Source organism: Gracilinanus agilis, chromosome 2 (genome assembly GCF_016433145.1).
Source record: "Gracilinanus agilis isolate LMUSP501 chromosome 2, AgileGrace, whole genome shotgun sequence".
NCBI lineage: Eukaryota > Metazoa > Chordata > Mammalia > Didelphimorphia > Didelphidae > Gracilinanus > Gracilinanus agilis.
In genome coordinates, this window is record NC_058131.1 from 405237448 (window position 1) to 405263333 (window position 25886).

The 25886-nt window shown below is 44.6% G+C and overlaps 2 protein-coding genes across 3 annotated transcripts in view; both read right to left on the reverse strand.

The window, feature by feature from the left end:
• Positions 1-236: 236 nt before the first annotated feature.
• Positions 237-12836, reverse strand: REEP2 (receptor accessory protein 2). 2 transcript variants are annotated; one of them, XM_044661852.1, is made up of 8 exons: positions 12805-12836; positions 7993-8065; positions 7799-7875; positions 1612-1732; positions 1219-1332; positions 814-958; positions 474-604; positions 237-302 (listed from the first exon to the last, which is right to left on the reverse strand). In XM_044661852.1, the coding sequence occupies exons 1-8, from the start codon at positions 12834-12836 to the stop codon at positions 237-239; spliced, it is 759 nt and encodes a 252-aa protein (XP_044517787.1). The 2 variants fall into 2 exon arrangements, with proteins under 2 accessions (XP_044517787.1, XP_044517786.1); XM_044661851.1 differs by having other exon boundaries at positions 814-964.
• Positions 12837-15118: 2282 nt separating this feature from the next.
• KDM3B (lysine demethylase 3B) overlaps positions 15119-25886 on the reverse strand; it is a 50117-nt gene continuing 39349 nt past the window's right edge. The window contains exons 14-24 of the mRNA XM_044659895.1: positions 24324-24606; positions 23766-24022; positions 22388-22654; positions 21407-21578; positions 20891-20981; positions 20451-20581; positions 19477-19596; positions 18580-18719; positions 17988-18164; positions 17557-17691; positions 15119-16570 (exon numbers count right to left, since the gene is read on the reverse strand). Of these exons, the coding sequence (XP_044515830.1) occupies positions 16490-16570; positions 17557-17691; positions 17988-18164; positions 18580-18719; positions 19477-19596; positions 20451-20581; positions 20891-20981; positions 21407-21578; positions 22388-22654; positions 23766-24022; positions 24324-24606 (1854 nt within the window). The 3' untranslated portion in view covers positions 15119-16489. The remainder of the gene's footprint in view (positions 16571-17556; positions 17692-17987; positions 18165-18579; positions 18720-19476; positions 19597-20450; positions 20582-20890; positions 20982-21406; positions 21579-22387; positions 22655-23765; positions 24023-24323; positions 24607-25886) is intronic.

Genomic DNA, 25886 nt, shown 5'->3' on the forward strand with positions numbered 1-25886 from the left:
CTGCGAGCTGCCCTCCCAACCCTGGTCAGATGCCTCACACGGGCAGCATCTCACATCGTTGTCCTCTGACTTGTTCAGTGAGAGAAAGGGGCAGGGGCAGGGGCAGCTCCCATGAGGGTGTGCCTGAGGACACAGACCCCCGGAGTTGCCCTCACCCTGGGGCCCCCTCAATCTAGGAAGCAGCAGCTGTTCTGTACTAGGGTCTCTGCGCAGAGGCGGCGGGGCGGAGGCTCACATCAGGCAGTCTCCCCCCCACTTGTAGGCTTCTTCTTGGGGCGGGTCTTCAGCGTCTTGAGGACTGGCTGTAGGGGAAGGGATGGGTTTAGCTTTGGGAAGGGAGGATTCCCCTTGAGCTCTTTCATGGCCTTTTCCTTTTCCCCTGGCTCCATGCAAGGACCTGAATTGAAGTCAGAAAGCCCCAGGATGGGGCTTTAAGGGAAGGGGGTGGGTGGCCAAAGGTCCCTAGGCCTCACCTCAGTTTTTGGCACTTTCTTGATTGATTTGACCCGCTTAGCAGTCTTGTCCCCCAGGTCATCCTCAGAGGCCTCTGTTCGTGTGTCTGACTGATTCCCACTTGACGACCGAAGGCTCAGGCCAGCATCATCTGGGGAGAGGCAAAGTGAGGCTGGAAGCAAGGGGGAAGATAGGTTCCTGGGGGAAACTGAGGCACTATTCTAGGAGCCCCCACAGACATAAGGCTCATCTCCTGCAGCCCCTCTGGCCCCAGCCCTCTCTGGTTGGAGGGCTTCTCCACATCCTGGGTGCTACCGCCTACACTTTTCCCCACTATCTCCCTCCAGCCCTGCCAGGTACTACCTAAGTCTTCAATGGGATCCAGGAGGCCACTGGCCGAGGAGCGGAGGCGGGCATCAGAGCCATGCAGGGGCAAGGCTTCATCGTCTCGGATCAACGTCAGGTCTTGCATGCTGAAGCTCCTCAGCTTTTCTGACAACACTCCCTGGCCCTGTGCAGGGGATACACACGTGCTCAGGGAGGGAAAGTCCTCCCTGAAGAGTGAGGACAACGGAAAGACATGCTCACTGAGATGGGGCATGAACTTCCCTCAAAGAGCCCACAGGGAGAGGCGAGCAAGTTAAGTGGACGGTGTTTGGGAGGCATTATGGAGAGAGGGGCCATCCGGGGAAATGCTCCCACATCTGGAAAGGGCTGGTGGGGAAGCCCCAAGAGCCCACGTCCGGACCAATGTCCCTCCATTACCTTGGTGGCTGCAGTGACCGCAGCGTTGGCTGCCAGGTTCAAGCCCCGTTTGCCCACCCTCATCATGGTCTCGTAGCTCTTGTCCCGCGCCTGGGTGATGTATTCATCAATCTCCTGCAGCAGGGAAGAGGGAAGGCTCATGAGAGGTCCCACCCTGAGTTATGGGGCCCACCCAGGGTAATGGCTGGGGCCCTGGCAGAGCCGGGGCACTTGCCTGCCTGCCCACCCTGTGTGCCTCAGCCCCCTGAGGCTGCCGGCTCATGCAGTGGCTCCCAGGGATGACGGGCCTCAGCCTGCCCAGAGATCCCCTCTCTCCCTCTCCCATCTTGGACAACGACTTGGGAGAGGGGGTCCGAGGGGATGAAAGGGGACGGGAAAGTCAGTGGCTCAAACCTTCTCCTTGTTGGAGAGCGTGGGATGTACAAACTTCCGATAGAGCACACTGGAGCCCTTGGTATATGGAGACAGCAGCCAGATCACAAAGGCAATTTTCAGCTCAAAGTAGAAAGGGAACCTGGGAGAAGGCCGAGACATGCATTACAATGTTGGGGAGCGGAGAGAGCCCTTGATAGGGTGGCCTGCACTCTAGCCTTCCTTCCATCGCCAACTGCTACGTGGCCTTGGGCAAGTACCCTTCAAGCATCTAGAAGGCTGTCACGAAGGAGAGGCAACAGACTTGTTTTGTTGGGCCTCAGAAGGCAGAACTAGGAGCATCAGCAGAGGCTTGACCTAGCAGCTCGGTGGCATAGTGAACAGAAGGCTGGACTCGGGAAGAACTGAGTTCAAATCCTAACTCAGATGTGGAACCCTGGGCAACTTCTCTCAGCCCTAGTTTCCTACTTTGTAAATTAGGGATAAGAATAACTGATCTCTCAGGGTTTTATGAGGTAACAAAAGTATCTTGCAAACTTTAAAGCCTTTTCTAAATGCTAGCTACTATCAATAACAGTTAAAGCTGTTCAAAGGTAGAATTGGCCACTTGGGCCTTCCTCCTTACTGTGATCACCCATCTCTCCCCCAACAGGCTTTCCCAGGCAATCAGCACTATACTAACCATACTCTCCCTGCTGCTTGTCTTGATTCCTTGGTGAACCACTTCAACTTTACCCTGTCCTCCTTTCTTTAGTTCTTGGCCCCTTTAGGCTGTTGCTGATTTTGCCCTACCGAGGCTTAGCCTTGGATTACTCCCATTGTCCACTACCCTCACTTCTATTCATGTGCTGTTGAATTAAGCTAGAAAAAAATCATGAAAGCATGCTGACTGGATCCACAAATTTGTTACATAAACTCAATTGGGTCCACCCCCTCAAACCTTCAGAGTTCCCCTTACCCTTACCCTGTCTCTGCTAAGAACCTTGTCCTTTTTTACTGAAAAAATTGAGGCGTCTAGATGAGAGTTTCCTCTTTCCACCATCTTCTCATCTCAAATAACATGGATGCCTTCTGCCACCATCTCTTCCTTCATCTCTCTCTCTCATTCCTTCTCTTTGCTAAGGCAAGCTCGTGTCCATGTACAAAGAATCCTACTCTTTCTCCTCTTCTGCAGCAGATTTCTCTCCCTTCTTTCTCATTCTTTGGCAGTCTGTCTCCTTTCCTGCTCAAAACCCCCCCACTTGATGTGACCTTCCTCATTAATTAGCATCTTCTCTTTCTTCTCTTTCACAGTTAAACTCCTTGAGAAAATGGTCTGCAACTGAAGACTCCCTTTCCTTTTCTTCTCATTCTTGTCTTACCTCTCTGCATTTTGACTTCTATATCATCATTCAACTTAAAATTCTTCAGTGATTCTGAACCCCAGTAGGCCACCATCCAAACTCCATTCCCTACCACTCAATTCCTTATTCCTCCCTCTCACCCCAAAGCCCCTACCAAACACTAACCTCCTCTTTCACTGTATTCTCTGGAATGCCTATTCCATAGGCAACAAACTTCCCTTCATCCTAAATCTTTACCTCTCTCATTCCTTCCATCTTTTAGCTATTAGTGAAACTGGACTTCTTCCTGATAACATAGCTTCCTTGGCCACCCTTCCCCGGGACTGGCTGTACATTTCCGTTAGATCACTGGCCGTGGACTATTCCTTGCTCCCTATTGCCTAATCCAAATTTTCTCCCTACCCCTATCGTTCAGTAACCTCTCCTTTGAAGTTGATGCTATTCATTTCTATCACCCAACCAAAATACTATTGATTCTGGGTCACTCCCCTTCCTTTTCTCAAAAAATCCTGTACAGGGTTCACAATCTCTCTCTCCAACTTATGCCCTCATACAAGAAAACTTTGATGCACATACTGATTCTTCCTCTAATATTTAACCATTTAAGTATTGCTCTTTCAAACTTTTTCAACTTTCCTCAAACTTCTTATGGCCTCCTCCTTTTTCTCCCATTCTTCCAGCTGAGGAATCTGCCTCATGTTTTACAGAAAAAAAATTAAGCTTTTTGACGTGAACTCTGCTTCGCATGATGAATCCAATGGCATTCTGTCTTCTCTGACAGACTGTCCCCCTCTGTCATCTTCCCTCTTTCTCGTTTTCAGTATCTCCCTCTCAACTAGTTCATTCTCTGCTACTTATAAACATGTTCATGTATCTCCCCAATCCTGGAAAAATCTCGCTTGACCCTTCTATCCCTGCTAATTATCACCCTATACCTCTTCTGTCTTCTGTAGCCAACATCCTCTTAAAAAAGTTGTCTACAATAAGTGCCCTCACTCTCCCTCCCTTCTGTCACTGTCTGGTCTGGCTTCTGATCTTATCCTTCCACTGAAAATGCTCTCTCTAAAGTTACTAATGACCTCTTAGTTGCTAAATCCAATAGTCATTTCCCAATCTTTGTTCTCCTTGACCTCTCTGCAGTCTTTGACAGTGTGGATCATCCTCTCCTCTTGTTTTTCAGGATATTATTTTCTCCTGGTTAACATCTCAACCATCACACCATTTCTTCTTAGTCTCCTCTACTGCATCCTCACTCTTTAGCTGTAGGTATCCCAAAGAGGTCTGTTCTCAGTTCTCTTCTCTATTCCATACATACTACTTCACTTGGTGATAACACATCAGATCCCATGGATTTAATTACCATCTCTATGCTGAGGATTCCCCCCCACCCAAATCTACCAATCCTGCCTCACCTTTTCTCCAATTGCCTTTCAGACATCTCAAAATAAGTGTATAATTAATAGACATCTTAAACTTAATGTGTCTAAAACTGATCTTATCTTTCTTCTTAAATCTTTTCCACCTTCTACCTTCCCTGTTATAGGAGAGAGCAACATCATCCTCATGGTACCTCAGACTCATGACCCAGTAGTTATCCTTGACTCCTCACTATCCTCCCCAGAAACCACCCCCCCCATATCCAATCCAAGGGCTGTTGATTTTACTTATAACATCTTTTTAATATACCCCCTTCTCTCCTCTGACACTGCCACCACTTTAGTGCAGGCCCTGATCAGCTCATGTCTGGACTACTGTTAATAGCCCAATGGTGGGTCTACTTAGCACAAGTGTCTTCCCAGCCCAATCCATCCTTCATTCAAACCACCTAAGTGATTTTCCTAAAGTGCAGATCCAGCCTCATCATCCCCTGCTCAGTAAAGTTCTTATAACCTCCAGGATAAAATGAAGAATACTGTTTGGTGTTTAAAGCCCTTCTTAACCTAGCCCCACTTCTACCTTTCCAGTCTTCTCATGCCTTATTTCCTAACACATACCCTTTGATCCTTTGCCATTGATCTCCTGGCTGTTCCACAAACAAGTCACTTAATCTTTAGGCTCTTGGCATTTTCTCTGGCTGTCCCAATGCCTGGTGTGCTTTCCCTCCTGTGTTCCGATTACTAACCTCCTTGGCTTTCTTTAAGTCTTAACTAAAATCCTATATTCTACAGAAGACTTTCCTAATCCCTCTTAATTCTAGTGCCTTTCTTCTCTCAATTCTTTCCTATTCATCCTGTGTACAGCTTGTTTGTACATATCTGTTTCCAACATTAGATCGTGAGCTCCTTGAAGGCTTTTGCCACTTTTTGTATTTTCTATTCCCAGTACTTAGCACAGAGCCTGGTACCCATTAGGTACTTAAAAGTTTAATGACTGATCTCATCATTCAACTCAAATTTCTTTCTCCAAAGTTATCAATGATCTTATAATCACCAATCCAATGGCCTTTTCTCAATTCTTATCCTTCTTGACCTCTCTGCAGCTTTTGACATTATCATTTACTCTCTTCTCTTTGATATTGTATTCTCTAAATTTTCATGACCCTGCTCTGCTGGTCCTCTGCCCTCCTATCTGATTGCCTGTCTTGGTCTCCTTTGCTGGATTTTCATCTAGTTGGCGTCCACTGATCATGGATGACTCCCCCCAGGCTCTGTCCTCTAAATTATTTCCCTTGGTGATCTCATCAGTCATCCAGGCTCACAACCTAGGTGTCCTCCTTGGCCCTTCCCTGTAGAGCCAATCAGGTGCCAATGCCTGTCAAATTTTCCTTTGTAACATCTCTGATCTATGCTCCCTTCTCTCCCCTGATTTTTCCACCACTGTCTTAAGCCCTCATCACTTCACACACTGATGGCTTCACCTGACTGGTAGGTCTCCCCTGAGTCAATGGGTCTACCTAAAGCCCAACACACACACACACACACACACACACCCTCCCCAATTCAAAAAACTCTGCTGGCTTTTTATTACCTCCAGGAACAAATAGAAAATCCTCTGACTTTTAAAGCTCTTCATAATTTTGCCCTTCCATTCTTTTCCAGTTCTCTTACAGCTACTCCCCTTCATGAACTCTGCAATCCAGTGATACTGACCTCCTGGCTGTTCTTATAGACACGCTTTATCTCCTGTCTCTGCATTTCGATGGCTGCCCCCATGCCTGGAACCCTTTCTCTCCTCATTTCCATCTCCTGGCTTCCCCCAAGTTTCTTCAAGTCTCTTTCTAAAGTCCCACCTTTGGCCCAAAGCCTTTCCCAGGCTTCCTTAGTTCTAGTGCATTCCTTTATGGCCATCTCCAATTTAGAGAGTTTGCACATAGTTTCTGGGAAACCCCCACTCACCTATGAGGAGTTCCTTGAGATCAGGTCTGTTTTTGCCTGTCTTTCTTTGTGCCCCCAATGGCTAGCAAATGCCTAGGACAGGAGGTGCTTCTTAAATGCTTGTTGATTTGCCTTGAGGTAGGGGTAGTGTGTTTACCCATCATTGGGGTTCTTGTGGAGGCAGCATAGCTACATGTCAGGTAGACTCTAGAGGAGATTGTTGGACAGATATAAGCTATTTCTGAGGGCCTGAAATTCATATCATCCTAGCGCTAGCCCTAGAAAGGACCCAGAAACCATCTAGTTCAACCTTCTTGTTTTACAGATGAGAAAACCGAGGCTGGGGGGTGTGAAGTGACTTGCCAAAGTTGTAATTTGTATATGTAGTAAATTTTCAAAAGAAGGCTTTGACTCTAGGCATCTAACTCCAGGTTTGATGCTCTTTTAAAAAAAGAAAATCTTACTTTCTGTTTTAGAATCGATACTAAGTCTCAGTTCCAAGGCAGAGGAGTAGTAAGGGCTAGGCAATGGGGATTAATTGACTTGCCTAGGGTCACAGAGGTAGGAAGTATCTGAGGTGAGATTTGAACCCAAGACCTGCTATCTCTAGGCCCAACTCTACATCCTCTGAGACACCTAGCTGATCCTCAATGGTCTTTTCTAAAGGTTGTTGAATGGTACAGTGGATAGAAGGTCCAGTGGTCTAATGGATAAAATCCTATGGCCCGTGGTCAAGGAGATCTGAGTTCAAATCCAGCCTCGGTGCTAACTATATGGCCCTGGGCAAATCATATAACCTTTGTCTGCCTCAGTTTTCTCATCTGCAAAATGAAAATATTAATAGTATCTGTCTCCCAGGGCTGTTATGAAGATTAAATGAAGAGCAGGTGGGTGGCTTAGTGGATAGAGAGCCAAGCCTGGAGATGGATTCAAATTTGGCCATAGACACTTCCTAGCTGTGTGACCCTGGGAAAGTCACTTATAACCCCCATTGCCTAGTCCTTGCTGCTCTTCTGCCTTAGAACTGATACTTAGTATTGATTCTAAGACAGAAGGTAAGAGTTTAAAAAATTATATTAAATGAGAGAATTGTTAAGTGCTTATTAGCACACTGCCTGGCATATAGTAGTTGCTTAATAAATGCTCAATTATTTCCTTTTTTCCTCACTGTAACATGTTGCTTCTGAGGTATTTATCCTTTTTGAGTCTCAGTATCTTTACTTGTCTAATGGGAGTAATAATTCTTGCCCTGCCTGATCTCTCAAGGCAGTTATAATGGTCTAATGAAGGATCTAAAAGGGTTTTGAGAAGCATAAAATGCTAATGCAAACATGAAATGGCCATTATTATTGTTATAATAAGAAAAGGAAGGCGATGAGGTCTTGTACTGGGTACGGGAGCTCCAGAAACATTTCCTAAAGTGACTGTAGAGGCTCCATCATCTGTCTTCCTCCGGAGAGCCGGGGTAGATGGGTGGGATTCTTTATGTAAGGGAGCCTGAAGAATATCGGAAATGGGGTTTGGGAATATCCGGGTGGGGGCAGTGCTCACCAGGACAGCACAATATCGGTGAGGGTCTCAGCAGTGGTGAAGAAGGCAAATACTATCCAATACATCATCCATTTCACCTGTGGGCACAGCAGGACATGTGTGTGTGTGAGGAGTCATGGTCACACTTTCCCCATCCCACTGTGGCCCCCCCATCCTCACCCCTCACTTGGGAGGGGCGAGCCCCATGCACTTACATATTCCTTCACATTTTTTGTCTTGACCGCCTTATATGATGAGTAAGCTGGGTAGAGCGTGCCAAAGATCAGCCTGGAGAGAGGCAGAGAAAATCATTGTGATTCACAGCCCAGATGAAGCCCTTCTTCAATGACCACAAGCCTCCCTTCCTGACAGCTTCTGCCTAAGGATCTACAGGAACAGAAAGATCTTCTGGGATCTTCTTGGGCAGGGTGGGATTCTCAACCTAGGGTCCATGACATTGTTTTTAAAACATATTTTTCTTGGGTTCAATTCTGGTCTCAGATACTTCCTAGCTATGTGACCCCGGGCAAGTCACTTATCCCTCATTGCCTAGCCTTGTGTTGGTGAACCTATGGCACACATGCTAGAGGGGGCTGCTCCCTTCTCCCCCACTCCATGGGTGCCTAAGGACATTTCTCCCATCACCCAGCCCTTGTCCAGCAGCCTGATGGGAGAGCTTCCTCCCTCCTCTGTCTGGGGAAAGGCAGGAGCTCACATAAGTTGTGAGGATTGCAGTTTGGGCACTCAATCTCTAAAAGGTTCACCATCACTGCCCTTACTGCTCCTTCTGCCTTGAAACCAATACTTAATATTGCTTCTAAGATGAAAGGCAAGGGTTTAATAACAAAACAAAAACCCCATATTTTGATAATTCCTTTTCAATATAATTGGTTTTCTTTGCAATTCTGCTATTTTATGCATTTAAAAATAGAATTCTGGGAAGGGTTCCATAGATTTCACCAAACTGCCAGAGGGAGATATGATATAATCAAGGCTGAGAATTCCTGCTCCAGGGGGAAAGTACCAACATTTCTTTGGGACTGGGTAGGTAGTAGAAATGAGGATGCCAGGAGGTGCTCTAGTAGCCAGCCTGAGGTCCCTACGCCAGGGCCAGAACCACTGCCTACCTTTGGAGTCCACAACCCTCCTTCCAGAAATCAAGGAACCTGCTCAGACTTGCCTACTGGACAGACCACATCACTCAACTCAATCCCTCTGTGAAACAATTCCCAGGGGCCAGAGAGCTCCTCTTTTCTATACAATCAGTCCAGCATACCCATCTCCAAGCCCCAGGAGGTATGTGCTGGAGCCAGCTGGAACTGACTCACAGAGTTGAATTTTCAGAAAGAATTTACACTCCAGAAATTTAGAAACACCACAATTCAAGACTTGATTTATTGCTTTGTGGATTGTCTAGATTTAATAAAGTAAAAAAGAAAACATTAATAATGCAGGTCAAACCTGAAAGTGTTTATTACAAGCGTTTTCAAGGTTTTTTTTTTTCCTTCCTTCCTTCCTTTCTTTTTTTTTGAAAGCCAGATGTTAAACATTTGCTTGTGCCCTTCCCTGGGCACTGTCCAGGAGAGGAAGGTAGGAGATAGCTCTTCAAGAGAACTGGACACCCTTAGGTCTGGAACTCAGTGCCTTTCTACAGTCAAAGGGCCTAAGATGATCCCAGGGACTTGGGGGTCACAGGGTACTACTGGAGGATAGGAGGCCTAGGAGGAAGGGAAACAATCTGGTGTTGGGGCCTGCTTGGTTCATGTTCAATGTACACTAATTCCCGCAGTTCCTCCCAACTTAGTCCTTCCCCTGACCACTTTGCCTTTATATATTTTATATTATTTTCACTATGCATGGAGAGGTGGTGTGATGGTAGAGAGGTGGCCATGGAGACAAGAAGTCCTAAGTTCAAGTCCCTTCTCTAACATAGTGTCTGTATGTTCTTGGGCAAGTAACTTAACCTTTCAATTCCCTAGGCAACCCTTTGTTGTTTTTAAACCCTTACCTTCAGTCTTAGTGTCAATTCCGAGACAGAACAACAGGAAGGGTTAGGCCACTGGAGTTAAGTGACTTGCCCAGGGTCACACAGACACTATGTTTGAGATGAGACTTGTGTGCAGTCAAATTTGAACCCAGGCCTTCCTAGGCTCCAGGCCTAGTCCTCTATCCACTGCACTACCTGACTTCATCCCGTGGCAACTCTTTAAGAGTATAAGTTGCAGCAAAGATGCCAAGCTGCTCTGGTAGAAGGAGTTTCTTCTCCTGGGAGTTCCTGGGTACCACTGAAATCTCAGGCCTTGTCTCTGGTTCTTATCTCTCTCTGCATGTCATTTCCCTTCAATATAAGCAAAATTCCTTGAGAGAAAGTTCTCTCTCATTTTTGTCTATGATGCCTAGTCTCTGGCACACAGAAGGTGCTTAATAAATGCTTGCTGGATGATTACAATGACAAGCCTCTGGTGGTGTCAGGGACCAAAGAGCCAGTTAGCCTCCTAGGGACCTGGGATGAAGGGAGCTTGGAGAGAAAAGAATTGTCAGAGGATGTACTGGAGTGAGCAAAAGCAGAGGATTGGGTGGGTGGATGGGTATCATCTATGGTGGGGATGGATGGGGAAGAAACAGAGTATCACGGTCACATAGGCCAACTGTGATCTTGTTCCTGGGACCTTCAGAGGAAGCCTCTGAACTGTTCCCCAAGGTATATAAATCTTCCCTTTTTCCAGATCTGAGGTAACCTATCTTCCCTGGGGGTGAGGGGCAAGGAAAAGGACAGCTCAGTCAGGTAAACTGAGAAAGGGACAATGACCAGGCAACCAAAGCAGGGCTAAGAAGAGGCGCTATTCAAAACTACCCTAAACACTTATCTATGAGCTTATTGATTCAACAATCATTTATTAAGTGTTCAAATTTGGGTTCAAATCCCCCCTCTGACCCACAAAGGCTATATGACCAAACAAGTCATCATATTCAAGACTCTAAAACCCTAAATTGCAGGGATGGTGCCATTCTACCTTTGGGAGAAGGAGTTTCCTTGACAAGGATCCATAGATCCAACCCCTAGCTCTAGCTCCCTAGCCCATGGTGTGCTAGGTACTATGCAAGGTTCTGGAAAAACAAAGACAAAAAAACAAAAAAACACCCTTGCCCTCTAGGAGTTTAGAGCCTATTGGCAGGGAAACTGCATTGATAAATAAATATAAAATATATAAAAAGTAACTGGGGAAGGAAAAACTACTGACAAGAAAGGGTAGAATTTAGTGTCTGACTAGGCTATGAGTTAGGGGGAGAGAAGTTGGAGACACAAAAGCTGGGAATGAAGAAGAAAACACATTTTTTCTTTATGACTTCTTAACAGCTCTGGGGACAAGTGGGTAACTGAGAGGCTGGGTCCTGCCTATTCAGTTGAACTAAGGGTTTTCTAATTCTCCCAGTTTCTTCCTGTTCCTGATTAATGGAGAGCTGAGGGAGTCAGTATTTCTCATCAGGGAACTTTCCTTGGACTTGGTCAATAATAAGAATTCTGGAGCAGAGGAATCTGCTTAGAGGTGAGAAAGAATGGCATGGGTGGGTGTAAGAGGGACTATCCATCTCTGCTTCAGTATATTAAAAGAAGCAAATTCCTCTGTCTCACAATCCTGATTTTTCAAGGCTCCCACCATGCTGTGGCTTCTGGAAGGCATGAGTCTTCCCTTTTCCTAGATCTGAGGTTACTCGTTTTCCCCAGGGGTATGAGGATGGCTCAGCTAGGTAAATTGAGAAAATTTAACTTCTCTACTCTGGGCTCAAAGTCCTGCCCCCCAAATTGCTTTGTACATAACATGGAATGAGGGCCCAAATTCTGGATTCGAGTAAGCCTTAGGAGAACTTGGCCAGGCTCAGCTGCACTAAGGAAACAAATGGGAAGCCATCCCTGGACCTGTCAGAGAAGGACCCAGACCCATCAAAGGAAGCATGTTTCTGGAAGCTATCCAGAAACAATAAGCTGCCCAACATTCTCACTAAATTGAGAATCCAGAACCCATTTAACTGCATGAAAAACCTAAATGCCTTTTAAATTAGGGCAACATTTAGTTCTATGGAGGGCAACCTAGAATGGCACAATGTCAAGATGGGAGAATTATTTGGCCTCCCTAGACCTCTGTTTCCTTATCTGTAAGGGGAAGGATTTGGACTAAGTAGGCTCTCAAGTCCCTCCAAGAGCTATTTGGTGAAATTTTGCCCCAATTGCCTCTCCAGATTCATTTCTGCTGGCCTCTCCCACTCAAGCCCATCTCTTTCCCAGCACCTGGATCTACTCCCTCACCTGACTGCTTTCCCTGACTGATGCTGCCAGAACCCTGATCGGGTTCCCCTGGGAGCTGCTTTCCCTTGCTCTCTGTGCCTCCTCATACCCCAGGGAGCCCACAGCTGCTTCAGCTGCTTCCTGCCGGGAGGGCCTGTGGGGTGATTTCCACCCATCTAATGGCACTCCGAAAAACCCACAGACAGGAGAGGGAGATGGAGGGAGAGAGAGAGAAGGGCTTGGCAGCCTTCCTTGCTGGCTTGCAGGGGAGATGCTCAGGAGGGAGGTAGTGGCTGCCCAGAGGCGCCCCATCTGCTTCTGAAGGGCCTGGAGACGCCTGGGGGAGGTGAGGGAACTCAAGTGCAGCCCCCTCCCCTTGGATTCTCCATTCTGGGTGGGGATGAGCTATGGGGGAGGGGGCCAGTGTGGAGAGGGGCACAAACATTCCAGTCTTGCCAGGCCTCCTTGGCTAAGTGGGAGAACCCCAGGCCTCCGAGATGAGGGGGGGTAAGGACCCCTCAAAAAGGAGGGATTTGGTCATCCCAGAAAAAGACTTCTCTGAGACTCTGAGGTGTCCCTAGGGGCCTTCCTGCTCCACGGCCCTCTAAATGCCCCCATCCTTGGATGCCCTTTCCCACCTGCCCCCCCCAATTACCCCAAGTCTCCATCTCTCCCCGCATCCCTCCAGCCTCCCCACCAATACCCCGCATCCCTTCTCCGCCCCCGCCCTGCCCCTACTCACACCACCAGGCGAGAGATGATCCAGGACACCATGGCGGGGCCGAGCCAGGTGTGCTCCCCAAGAGCGCCTGGATCCGTGGGCCGGGGCCCCGGACTGGAGGATGGAGAAGTCGAGAGGGGCAGCGACGGCCGTTAAAGGGGAGGTTCCTGCAGCAACCGCGGGCAGCGGTGGTGGCGGCGGCTCTTAAAGGGGAGGCCGTTGCTGTCGGCGGCCCCGCGCCTGCCCCTCCCCCTTCCCCCTCCCCTGCACCTGCTCCGCTAGGTCCAACCCAGTGCGGGTCGGGCCGCCCTTTTGGATCCTCCTTACATTGGGATCATCCCAAAACAGATTCCACCACCCTGCCTGGAACCCCTTTAATTTTTGGCCCGATCTCCCCGGATATCCCTTCCTTCCTTCCTTTCCCTCTGGGGGCCTTCTGCGGACTTCGGGATCATCTTTCCACTCCTGTCCTTCCCCTCCCCACCTGGTCTTCAGGAGCTCTAGCCCAATTCCTGCCCACTCCCCTCCCCTACCCCACAGTGGGGCCACAACCACCCTGAAACCTTAAGAACGGGGTCAGGTGCCCAGTCTCCCACCTCCATTTATTAAACACAACGGGTCAGGCACCGTGGCAAGGGTTGTGCTCCTATTTGAGCTATAGATCTGGGCAGCTTTCTGGGAACCCTGAGCCGGGTCAGTGAAAAGGACGTTGGGCTGGAGTCCAAGACCTGAGTTCAAATGCTTGCTCTTGCTCTGTCATTTGTTCCCCCTGTGACTTTTGGCAAATCAATCTGTGATCCAATGACCCCGAAATAAAATAGCTCAAGAAGTTAAGTTTGTGATTGCTTTCATACATAATGGAACTGACAATCCAAGGTGTTGAGCTTTTGGGGGAAAAAATCTTTGCAGAATTTGGCCTCCCTTTAGTATGCTAGTGCTTTGGTTTTCTTGGGGGATGGCGGTGGGGTTGTGGGTGAGTGTAGTGCTGATAATGCCAGGAAACAGGCACGGATGAACTAAAAATGCATGTTCTGAGCCAGAAGAAACAGGGCTGTTCTAGAGGTATAAACAATGAAACTTGGTTTTGAGGTGGTTGTTGGGGAGTGCTGATCCAATGACAGGAGGAAAACTATGAACCAGGAAGTTGGTCAAAAGCAGCCATAAGGCCAGCAGAGGAGCTGGGCAAGGGAGCTTAGGCACTGCTCCCATCAGGCAGTACCTGCTCCAACAGCTGCCCTAATTACTGAGACATTTATAGCCAAAATGTAGGCTACCTCTCATGTTAACTTTCACTGAAGTAGCAGAATTCCAATTTCCATTGTATTTCAGATCTACACAGTGCTAGCACCACTGTTTCCCTTTCTAATCCCACTGGTTTAACATTTCCAAAGCCTTTTTTTTTTTTTTTTTTTTGGCAGTCTAGATTGCCTTTACAGAGAGGTGGTACATCTCAAGAGGTCAAGAGGTACCCTCAATATCACCATCCAAGCTTACCATCTGTGTATTTCAAAGCATCAGGTTTAAGTGCTGTTCAAGTTCTGTGAACTCAGAAATGGAAGTTCCATGAGGGTGATTCTATTTTGAGTCTCAAATGCTCCAGAAATTCTAGCTGAGAGGCCTCCACAGTAGACCCTGATAACACTGTTCTTCTCATTTTGGTGATGCTCCATCTTCAAAAAGCTTTTCTCCCCACCTAGTTTGTAGCCCTTCCTCACCAAAACATGCAAACCCATTCTAAATATCTAGATACAAAATGTCAAGGTCTGTACTGGAGTCCTCTTCCCCAAGGTTGGCTTGCTAGCCTTCTTTGCAGTCATGAAGAACAGCATTTCCTGCTTTTGTCAGGAACTTTAGTTCTGAGGAATTATCACTGCCAATGGGACTAATTTCAAACATGTTAGAAAACTACACTAAGATGAACCAGGAAAGATATTACTCGACTCCCCTTCCCTGGGGAATGTGTGCAGACTTAGATGTAGGAAAGAAGATACTGCTGTCTAAAACTTGGACTAGGACCCTACTTCTTAGGTTCTGGGACCTCTGCTTCAGTTGAGAAGGGAAGAATTCATATTCATTCACAGGTCAACTGCACAAAAACCCTTCTCCCATTTTCTACCCCTTAAAAATTCTTACTGCGCTTCAGTAACAGCACCTACCCCACTCTGTCGTATTCTGGCATTAACTTGGCAAAAGTGCTAGCTGAGAGTGTCAGAACCACAGTGAGTTTTCTGGTGCATTCTAGGCCCAGAGAACCAAAGGGGACTTATCTGTGATGGCATCCAAGGTCTGGGTCTGGCCTCGATTTATGGGTTAAGAAGTTAGTCCACTCCACAGAGATTTGTTATATTTTAATAAGAACATGGAAACCCCAGTCAGCCCTTCACAAAATGAAAATACAGAAAGTGAAATTAAAAGTATTCTACAGTAAATGACTTTTATTTTTTAAAAAAATGAAGTAACTGTGAACATATAAACAAGCCTGCAGGGGGCACTACAGTACAGCTGAAAAGAAGGTAGATACACTTCCCAATGTACTTATTATGGGACAATGAAATCCATCATTTTCAAATGCTGACATTGAAATCTGAATAAAATTCCATTGAGCTGTAAAGTTTTGCTGAAAATATTTCTGGACAAAAAACCTGATGTTGGAAATGAAATTTTCTTTCATGTTTGGAAAGTATTCTGAGTCCCAAGTAAAACACTGGTAACAGGTAGAATGGTTCCTGGAGTCACCAGTGCAGGGACACACACCACAGCTCACAGACATGACAAAAGTTCATTCTCGGTTTACTGTTCCCTCTCTGTAGAGACTGCTGGGATGGGAGGGGGAGAAAGGAAGGAAACCCTAAAAAGCCAATTCTTCTGAGCTCTGCTTTGGCTAATTTTGTGCTATTATGGACATTTAATTTCTAAAAACCATTTCTTGTCAAAGATTTTATTGAAAGGAAGACTAAATGTAATGTGCCTTTCCTCATAATCCAGGAAAACAGTTGTGGTATTTCAAAAATTCTAAAAATATCTACTTTCATGAAATAGTAACTGTTTCACTACAAACCTAGTTTTTCACTAAATACACAATTCTCCTAATCCTGGTGCCTCCTGGGAAAAGCAGTGGGTTCTCCCTGGGTTCTGCAAGTCTACGGTGTACAAGGGGAAGGAGGATGGGGACAGTTTCACCCCTCTTCCTCAGGCTGGGTCACACAAAAGGTCATATGCAGAGATATGCTGTCAGGCTTCTATGGGTCACACTTCGGCAAATGCCACCTACTGTACCTGCTATCAGATCCCACCCCCACCCCCCACCTCCAAACATATTCCCAACTAACTAGGCATGAGGAAAAAAAAAAGGAGAAAAAAAAAAAGGAGAAAAAGTGCCCACATTCTTGGTTTCGACTCTGTAATCACAAGAATATGCAGGAATACCCAGTGGTGTTCAGGTGATCTGGATTCCCAAAAGGCCGCAGGATGGGGGATGTGGCACCCTCGGCTTGAAGTCTGGAATTGTGTGTGTAACAGTGCGACTTTCCCGTTTCGACCATCAGTGTTTGAGGCAGCGTAGAAAAACAGTGGCTGGAGAGTCTGTAATACTGACCGCACTGGCTCCCAGTGAGGGGGTCCCTGCTCCAGCAGAGACCCTTGCCCATTCCCTGTAAGTACTGTGAGTGAAAGGCCTGCTTCACAATGATTTGGAAACTAGCCACAACTAAGACCTCGCTAGTTTGGATTCATGAGCCTTCAGTGTGCCAACAGCATCCTTCACTGCGTGGTAAATGATATTCTTCACCTGAGAGATCAAAAAGACAGAATCAGTTGCTGCCTACCCTTGTGAAGACAAATGAGTGTTGTGCTCTAACTATAAAATCATCTAGTGCAAAGCCCAGTGTCCCACGTACCACAGGGATACCTCTCAAACTACCACACCACTCCCCGACTTATATGTTAAAAAGATGATCTAGAGCTAAATTCAAAGAAGAGATCTCAGCATTAAAATGAAGACTTAAAACACAGAGTTGAATCAGGTGACTTAATTTCCAAACAAACAACATCTGTGATCCACAGAATTTAGAAGGTCACACGCAAATGGCAGATGAGGAAAGTGCTTCTATTTGAACTCTACTGAATTTCTGGCCAGAAATATTTTACTTCCATGTTCTTAGTTATTTCTATGTTAACAAAGCCTTATGCTGATCTTCAATTTCAGAGTTTAAAGAGGATATGAAGGATAAAAGAAATATGACAGAGCAAATCAAATCAATAGCTAACCCAATGCTAAGCAAGGAAGCTGGAGTTGTAATGGGAGAACCAGGAGCTTTTTGTGCCTGAGAGTCCATTTCTTGATGGATCTCTTGGATAGTTGTACTTTAAGAGGTACCTGACTGGTGACATTGAGATTGTGCTTCTTGCCCCCCTCCTTTCCCCCCCAGTTAGGGGTTAGAGTACTTATACTTAAAAAGCAAGATCCCTGTCCACTCTACTCGGCAGATATAGGTTGGTAAAATGCTCTTTTCATGCGGTTGGTGCTGTTAGATTTCAGACAAATAATGTCTGAATGGGACAAATAATGTCTCCCAAAGAACACAGGCTAACTATACCTGACAAGATACCAGGCTGGAAAAAACCGCTGCACTCTAAAAACAAAATCTTGGGAGTAACATGATTTAGACAGAACTGGAACACAAACATCTCTAGAAAATCCAGAGTTTCTCCTGGAATATTCCTCTATGGTTTCTCCTAGAAATTGGGAAGTGTGTCTGTGGGAGCAACAATCACCTGCAGTTTATCCTCATGATTTGTGTGGGTGTTGGACAGATGTCTGAACTCTTGGGTCAACCGGAAACAGTGCTTTACATGTTCTGGAGATACAAAATCTTCTGCCACTTTTATGCAACTGTATAGATTATGAACCTGAGAAAGATATGGAGAAATTAATAGGCATTAGAAAATACAGTGAAAAAAGGAATGTTCTAACATTAGTCACTTTACCTCTTGCCTCAAAGTACAGGGACAATTCTATATACTGAAAGAAAAGTACAAGCAGAAGTGTGTGAAATTGGTTTCTAGAGAGAATAAAACTGCTAGAGTATCAGTTGAGTACAGATACTACAGAGTTCAACCCTTTAAATTTTCTATGGTTGAAGGACTGTTTGGTTTCAACTATCTCAAATTCTAATATTTTCTTGCCTAGAAAACTATACACCTACTTGGTGGGGAGCTCCTGCAGGTATGAAGACAGCATCTCCCAGAAACTGCACAATTGCCCAGCCTTGTACGCCATACTCCTCATAGAGACGTTTACGAAGGGTCTGGTCCAAGTACCAGCTTTGGTCATGGATTGGGTCATGATCTGGAGGATTTTCTTGACCTTGCTCTTCTCCAACCTAATGTCAAAGACACCAAAGAAAAATGTGGATGAGCCATGAAGGGGAAAAAAAAATCACATCCTCCAGTGCTACCTGACATCCTGAAGCAAGGTCTGGAACAAGCTTGAACTAAAAAGTGCTCTGACTGCCACATCTTGTGGGCAGGGAGTCAGGTCAAGCAAACATTTAATACAAGGCACAAAGAAGTAGCCCCCTACCTGGGGTACAAGCATTTTAAAGTGTGGTGGTGGTGGTGGTGGGGGCAGAACCAGCAATAAAAATGTCAGGTTCACAAAAAGATTACTGTTCTGAGAAATTTTAGTTAGTGGCCAGGCTAATCTAGGTCATGTCCCAAAGGCTCAGCTCAGCTTTTTCTTTGGCACCCAGAATAATTTCTGTGAATGTGAAAATGGACTGGTAGACACGATCCCACCTTTCGGAGAAGTTCCCGGATCTTCTCAGCATCCTTAGCTGCATAGATGTGCCACAATGCACCAGGCTTCTCATTCCCTTCATGAATCCTCTGTTTTGTCACCTCATCAGCATCACCCTCATCAATAGTCTTCAGCACCTCTGAAAGGGCAAAAGAAATCATAAATAGATCTCCACCAGAGGTACCTGGTCTGCTGTTTACCACAGAATTTTCAAAAAAAGGAAAGCCCATTGACTTGTGACAAATCTTTCTGGAAAACTTTCAAGGATAAATCTGAATATCAATATGCTGTAGAGTCTGTCATCCCTGTCTTCAGGAAGTACAATTCAAACCTTCCATGACAGACCTTTCTGAAAAAAAAAAAAAAAGCAATTTCAATTCCCCATTGGGAAGGTGTTATAATGTCTCCCAAACTGTGAAATTATTTCTTCTGTTTAGTCTGTAATCCATATCCTGACATAGAGGGGCTGCATTTGATAAGAGGTCTACATTGCACAGTAACTTAGAATAAGAAAACAGAAATCAGATATTTCCTACCAAGATACTCTTGGTAATAGTTAATAATGATAATATCAACTTTAAAAAAATTATATATATATATATAGTTTAATCTGTGCCAGACACTGTGCAAAGTACTTTATAATTATCTCATTTGATTCTCACAACAAACCTAGGAGGTAAGAGCTATTTTACAAGTGAGGAAATTGAAGCAAACTGAAGTTTAGTGACTTGCCCAGTCACAGAGTTAAGTAAATGCCCAAGGCTGGATTTGAACTTAAAGAGTTTCCAAATATTTCAGATCTAGTGCCCTATATCCACTGGGCCACCTAGCTTTCCCTACTCACTATAACCTTGAAGCAGTGGTAGCAATTAATCAATGTGTCTTGGGAAACTTACCTTCATCATGAGCTCCCTCCCCGATGGGGATCCCAACATACACCATCACATTAACTGCATCAGACACATCTAAGTGCAAGTTTGTCGTGCCAACTCTTCTATCTTCTGCAGTGATCAAACCTAAAGGCCAAAGAAAAATTTGGATGAAAAGCCACTATTTTAAATAATCCAGACAAGCCCTACAACCAAGAACATGCTTTAGAACATGCTTTAGGACAGCTTTATGTGGGTGATGAGGATCTGTTTTAAGATTACTTGTTTCTAAATAAATCATTGTCTTGAAAACTTTTCCAGCTTGTTGCAGCAATTATTCCTATCCAGGAGAGACAGCACTAACAAAATAACAACTAACAAAATTTGGCTCCATGCCAAATCTTTGATTAAGCAACCAGCTAGCTTCCAACAAAACCAAACAAATCATTCCAAAAATTTGGAATATTTAAAAAACAAACAAACAATCCTACCTCATCTTTCCTATCCAAAGCTAGGGATAAAAGGGTTGGGGGTGTGGGGTGAGGGAGGTTCAGTGACATCTGTGAAAGACCTGCCTTTCTGAAATACTGGGTATCTTGGCAGCCAAACTTCTTTACTGCTAGTCTTTGATATTTTTTAGAACCGAGTCATATTTCTTTAACGACATTTTAAACTCACACTTATGTAGTATTTTCCAGTTTAAACTACTTTCCTTACAATAACAAACAGGTATTGTAAGTATGACTATTTCAATTTTACAGATAAGGAAATACTGTTTCTTGAATTTGATATATATGAAAAATTTTAAAGGGTATTTTCCATCTACCCAGGGGAACAAACACAGGTACATAAGTCAGTATGGGGGGAAAAATTGTGTATAATATTCAGATTACTGTTATAAAAAGGATCACTTGCAAAACTGGCTTCTGGTTCCTCATTGCCCACAAGTCATTCTTTGGCTGTTAAAAGAGAGGAGTCAGAGAAGGCATCCCCCCTCTTACCATAGGCATTGTACATCTTGGGACCCAGATCCGGTCTTACGAAATAGCTGGGTAGTCTAGAAGCCAAATTCAGCCTTCCATCTCGCTTGGTGTACTCTGGCAGAGGGAGGTTCTCCATCAGATCCTCAAACCTAAAGAAAGGCAAGAGAGAAGAGTGGTCATACTGTGCTACAGAAGAAAAGCCTACAAAATTAAAGTCCCCTTGAATTACTTTGACACTTGAGGAATCTATGATTTCACAGATGGGGGCATCTACTCAAACAAAACAGATGACAAGCTTTCCCTGCTTGCTTAGGAGAGATTTTTGAGTTGCATTAGTTGAAACAATTCATTCCCTAGTAGCCAGTCTTCTGGTAATGCTCAAAACTTAATCCCTTATTAACTGTACTTCTTTTGTGACCGAACCCTAAACATGCTGTAGCTTGATTTTGTTTACTAACCTGGTAGGCATCATGTCTCGGAAGTCCTCCCCTGGAGGCCAGTCTTTGAGCTTCAGTACCATTGGCTGCCCATCTTCTGACCTTAGCCGTTCTGTGAGAGACAAAGTATTTATTTACTAGCCTGGGCTCACTGAACTGAATGATGGAAAATCTGCTGATGCTCAACCTCACAGAGGACCAGCTTTTTATTTTCAGTTCTTCCCTCATTGTGAAGTTGATAGACAACTTCTCCCCTGTCCACAATTACAGAGATCAATACGTGTCTGGCTAAAGGGGTTTCACTATTTGCTATTGACAACAAACCTTGCTAGACCACAAACTGAAGGCTAGGAATTTATTCCATTAGCTGGACTTTTGTTGTGGCCAGTCCAAGGACAAGATTTTCCCAGTATGCTATGATGACCTCTGTGGCTATTTCTACAGGGGCATTCTGTGCTGAAAAGCAATATTGGGAAGTCAGAGAGCTGGCTTTCTTCCCAGGTTGCACTTAGTAGATGCAACCTCAAAGCCACTTACTGCATATGATTTCGAAACCATCCCAGAAGTCACGCACTTTCACATCAGAAATGATAGCACAGTTCCTACAGTTTACTAGATCCACATCCTGGTCTCCAAATTCTTGGCTAAATGCTTCCGGCTTCCAAAGTTCAGATTTGAGCTTTTTATGCACCCCAGAAACAAGGACAGGCTGTTGAAAGAAATACCATGATCATCAGAGTCCTGAAAGACACTAAAAGCCCCCAGGGCTGAAAAAGAACAAGAATGAAGATTCTTCCCAATGACATCTCCTCCTCCTCTTCCCTCTCCTTAGTTCTTCAGCTTGACATCTCTATTATGTGATCTCTGATTTCAACATCAGATGAGGCTACAGGCACTGCCTCCACCCTATTATTATCAACTTCCAGGTCCAATCAGATAAAATCACTTCTGTTGCTCTGGATACCTACTGCTATATAAAAGAAAGGTGGGAGGCCAACAACTGACAAAAATCAACTTTTGGCAATGTTTCATATTTGGGATGGATTAACTCCAGAAATTCCATACCCTTTCCCTTATGTACCTGAAATATGTATGAAGTGTTATTACTGGCCTAGAGATGGAAGGTCCTGGTTCAAATCTGACCCCAGAAACTTCCTAGCTGTGTGACCCTGGGCAAGTCACTTAACCCCCAATGTCTAGCCCTTACCACTCTTCTGTCCTGGAATCAATACAGATTCTAAGATAGAAGGTATGGTTTATGTTTTTAGAAAAAAGTATTATTGATCCTCCCCCTCCCACCAATTCACATCTAATGTTGTGTTCTTTTCCAAAGACAATATCCAAGCCCGATTATTAACTGGACATGAACAATATCAGTGAGCCAGTAGCATCAAAGGTTCTCCAGTGACAAGAATCTGGTTCTTCTGTGACTAGGTCCTCCTATCCAGTATTTCCCTGAGCTATGGTGAAAGAATAGTAGAGCTCATGGCTTCAAAGAAACTCCTTAATCACACTGACCTGGCCTTGCTTCCAACACTCCCGAAAGATCTTCCAATTGTTTTTGTTGCTGGGGTCATGGAGACACAGAAGCCTCCCATCACAGAGCCATGAGTGGGAGGTGTGCGGGTCTAGCACATTCAGCCCCATCACCATCTCCTTCACCTCTTTTTGGGTGTCAGTCAGGTTACTGGCCCGCTTTGCAGCATCGGAGGTTTTTTTATTTTCAACCACTGAGGCAATGATGTGGTCGAGGAAGTTGGGAAGACTAGCCTTGTTCTTTACCCCCTGAGAAACAGAAGCCCAATAGCTATATTTAGTTTTACAATCAGCAAAAAAGACAAAGGACTCACATTAACACAGAAACAGTCAACTGACCTAGCTAGTCTTATTCTATGTAGGTTCTTAAAACATCCTTCATAAGGCAGAGGAATATTAAAAAATATTATAATTTCTCTACTCATTCTACCTTTCACCCAGAAGAATAGTAAGTCTATTAAAAGGCCTAAGGGGGCAGAGTTGGGTGGCTCAGTGGATTCAGAGCCAGGCCTAGAGATGGGAGGACCTGGGTTCAAATCTAGCCTCAGACACTTCCTAGCTGTGAGACTCTGGGCAAGTCACTTAACCCCCATGGCCTAGCCCTTACTAGTCCTACACAGTATTGATTCTAAGAAGGAGGATAAGAGTTTAAAAAAAAATACCTCTATATTGTACCCAATTCTCCTTTAGGAACAGGTTCTCTATCTAGCCAAAAGACTGACAGATAACCTGGATCAAACACAACTGCCCCTGCCCTACCTTTTTTGGCCAGTGCTATGTAATTTTACTATTGAGAAGGGAACAATCCAATTTGTGCTTTACTTCTCCCTAGTAAAACCAATGAGATGATGTTTTGTTGTATTTCAGAGATTATTCAACAGAATCTGGCATTTTCACAAAGCTTCAGCAGCCCTGAAGGAGTCTGTCACAATGGCTTTCAATCTACCAGCAGAAAAACGATGCCATTGCATCCTTTCAGGAAAGATCTTTTTGTGGAATCCCAAAGATTATTGTCATATATGGATGCAAAGGAACATGACTGAACTGTATATGAAGGATACAAAAGATTCATAGAATAACGACAGGATTTGTATGAACTAATGCAGAGAGAAATAAAGCAGGCCCCAAAAAGCAATGTCCAATGACTAAGATGATGTCAGTGAAGACTGCACTAAAAGACAATAGAATTAAGTTGAATATAATAAGCCGACATTGATTCCAGATGCCTGATAATGGAGTATGCTTCCTTCTTTTTTGTTCAAGAAATGGTGAATGATAACACTTTAATGTTAACTATAAAAACAAACAAAAATTAAAAAACCCAGATTTCGATGACTGAAGTTATGGAGAAGACACCCACTGTGGAAGATGCTGAGAAGACTGGAGGGAAGGGTATGCTGGTGTCCAAGGGGGCCTGAGGAAGCTTTCCGGGTCCAGAGTGTAGTAGGTCTCGAAGGCTGGAGCCTTCTGTTTTGTTGTTTGAAGCAGCAGGACCCAGTAGCAGGCTATTAAAGAGCTTTGGAGTTAATGGAGAAACTTTTGCTGTAGAATTGAATGAATCCAGCCCAAAGGGGGAATGAGATTCCTTATTGAGTACAGATCTCAGTGACCCAGCTTCTGTAAGAAAAGTCAGAAGAAGGAGATGAGAAAAACATTATCATGAAGGAAACAGAGAGAAAGTGAATTTCTGAACTGTTATTAAACAGTGACAACACAATGAGAAAAGTAGAGGCCTCTGCCCTCCTCCAGATGATTACTTGTGCCATGACATCTTCCTGGAGATTCCATTGTTCTGTCTGACCAGGCTCATGCAAGTCGACTTTTACACTCATCCAATGCTGCTACAAATGTTCCAAGTAATGGTGACCACTGCCATGACCGCTGCTTCTTGTCTTTTCATTGAATCTGATCTGCTTACCTTTTGTTTCTTCTTTTGCTTTCTGTGTTGCTAAATCTGCCAGCCAGTGTAGGGCAGAGGATGGTGGTGTCGTTTCAGGGCAGAGTGGCCTGCTGGTCTTTGTCTCACTACTGCTACTTGATGCGGATGTGTCTGTTTTTAGAGCTTCCTCACCCCTGCTGTCCACGGTATCAGGCTTGGGAATAAGGTCAGTCTCTGGTGGTGTAACCCCTGTTGTCCCTCCTCCACTGGAGAAGGGAGTTTCACTTCCAGAAGAGGAAGCACTGGGATTTATACTGGGAAGCTGAAATATATAGTTAATTGTAGTTAAAATAAAGTTCTCAGCAAGGAAAAATAGATGAATTGCACATAGTAACACAGAAGGATACCTAAAAAAGTGTTGCTGTTGTGCCATAATTGCTTTAAATTAATTCTAAAATGTCCTGCATTTTCCATATTGCTTGGTCTGACACTTCAACCTTAGTATAAACACATATACATTTCTATGAACATCTTCATGCCTTACTTTCTTTGCACCTATCTACTCTTCTGCATTTTCAGTTCCTAAGCTTTTACTACTTATAGAGAACCTGCTCTATAACCAGAGACTAATCTGAGTGGCCTAGGGTGGTCGTCGGACGCAAAGAATGAAAAAGATTGGAAGCACGGCTTGTTAGCTCATAGTACTCCGAGATAAACTGGAGCCCCCCTTTATTATATAGGAAATTAAAGATCCCCTTCCCCCAAATGCCCAAGAAAGTTTCCCACAGTTACAGAGAGCAGGATTTTTACTATAATCAAAAGCCTTAGAAGCCTCCAGGTGTAGATAAAAAACCTATGCTAAACTATCAACTATATGTGTTATCTTTAAGTGAAGCCTGGGACATCTCCTTAGGCCGGAAAGCCCCGGCATTTCTTAGCCTTGATGGTATTAAACAATTTTTTGAGCCTCATTATTTTACTTTAAATCTGGGCAAAATGCCCTGCCAAGGGTTCGACCTTGGCCATACCAGCCATCTGTGTTCTCGGTCAAAGGGGAACAGAGTTAGCCCCCCTCCTGCTGGAGTGCTGAGAGCCCAAAGCTTTTTCAATAAGACTATAATGCATTTTGAAGGAAGGTGAGAATTATGAAAAGAATCAAAAGAGGAATCTCAGATTTTTATCTTAGATATCCCACTCTGTCTTGACCCGATAGGAAGAAAAGCCAATACATGGCTCTGCCGGTCTGTATTGATCTTTTGAGGGGGTCCAGATAAAAATATCTATTTGAGATTCTAATTTCTCTTAATAGCTCCCAACAACTACTGACTGTATTTTTTATCCTAAAAGGATCTTGGGATAAAACTAATCAACTTTAGGATGTTTTTTGTTTTGGTTACACTATGATTGTTGGAAATGGAGTTTGCAGAAAGCCAATCCCAAACAAATGAATCACTTTCTATCATTAAGCTTGAAGATTACATACATCATGACTGTGTTTGTTTTGTCTGTGAGATGTAGCTGAACGGACCAGTGGAGGCTCAGGAGTCTTTTCCATCCTGTGTACACACAAATACTTGGACCCTGCCAGAGCAATCTTGACTC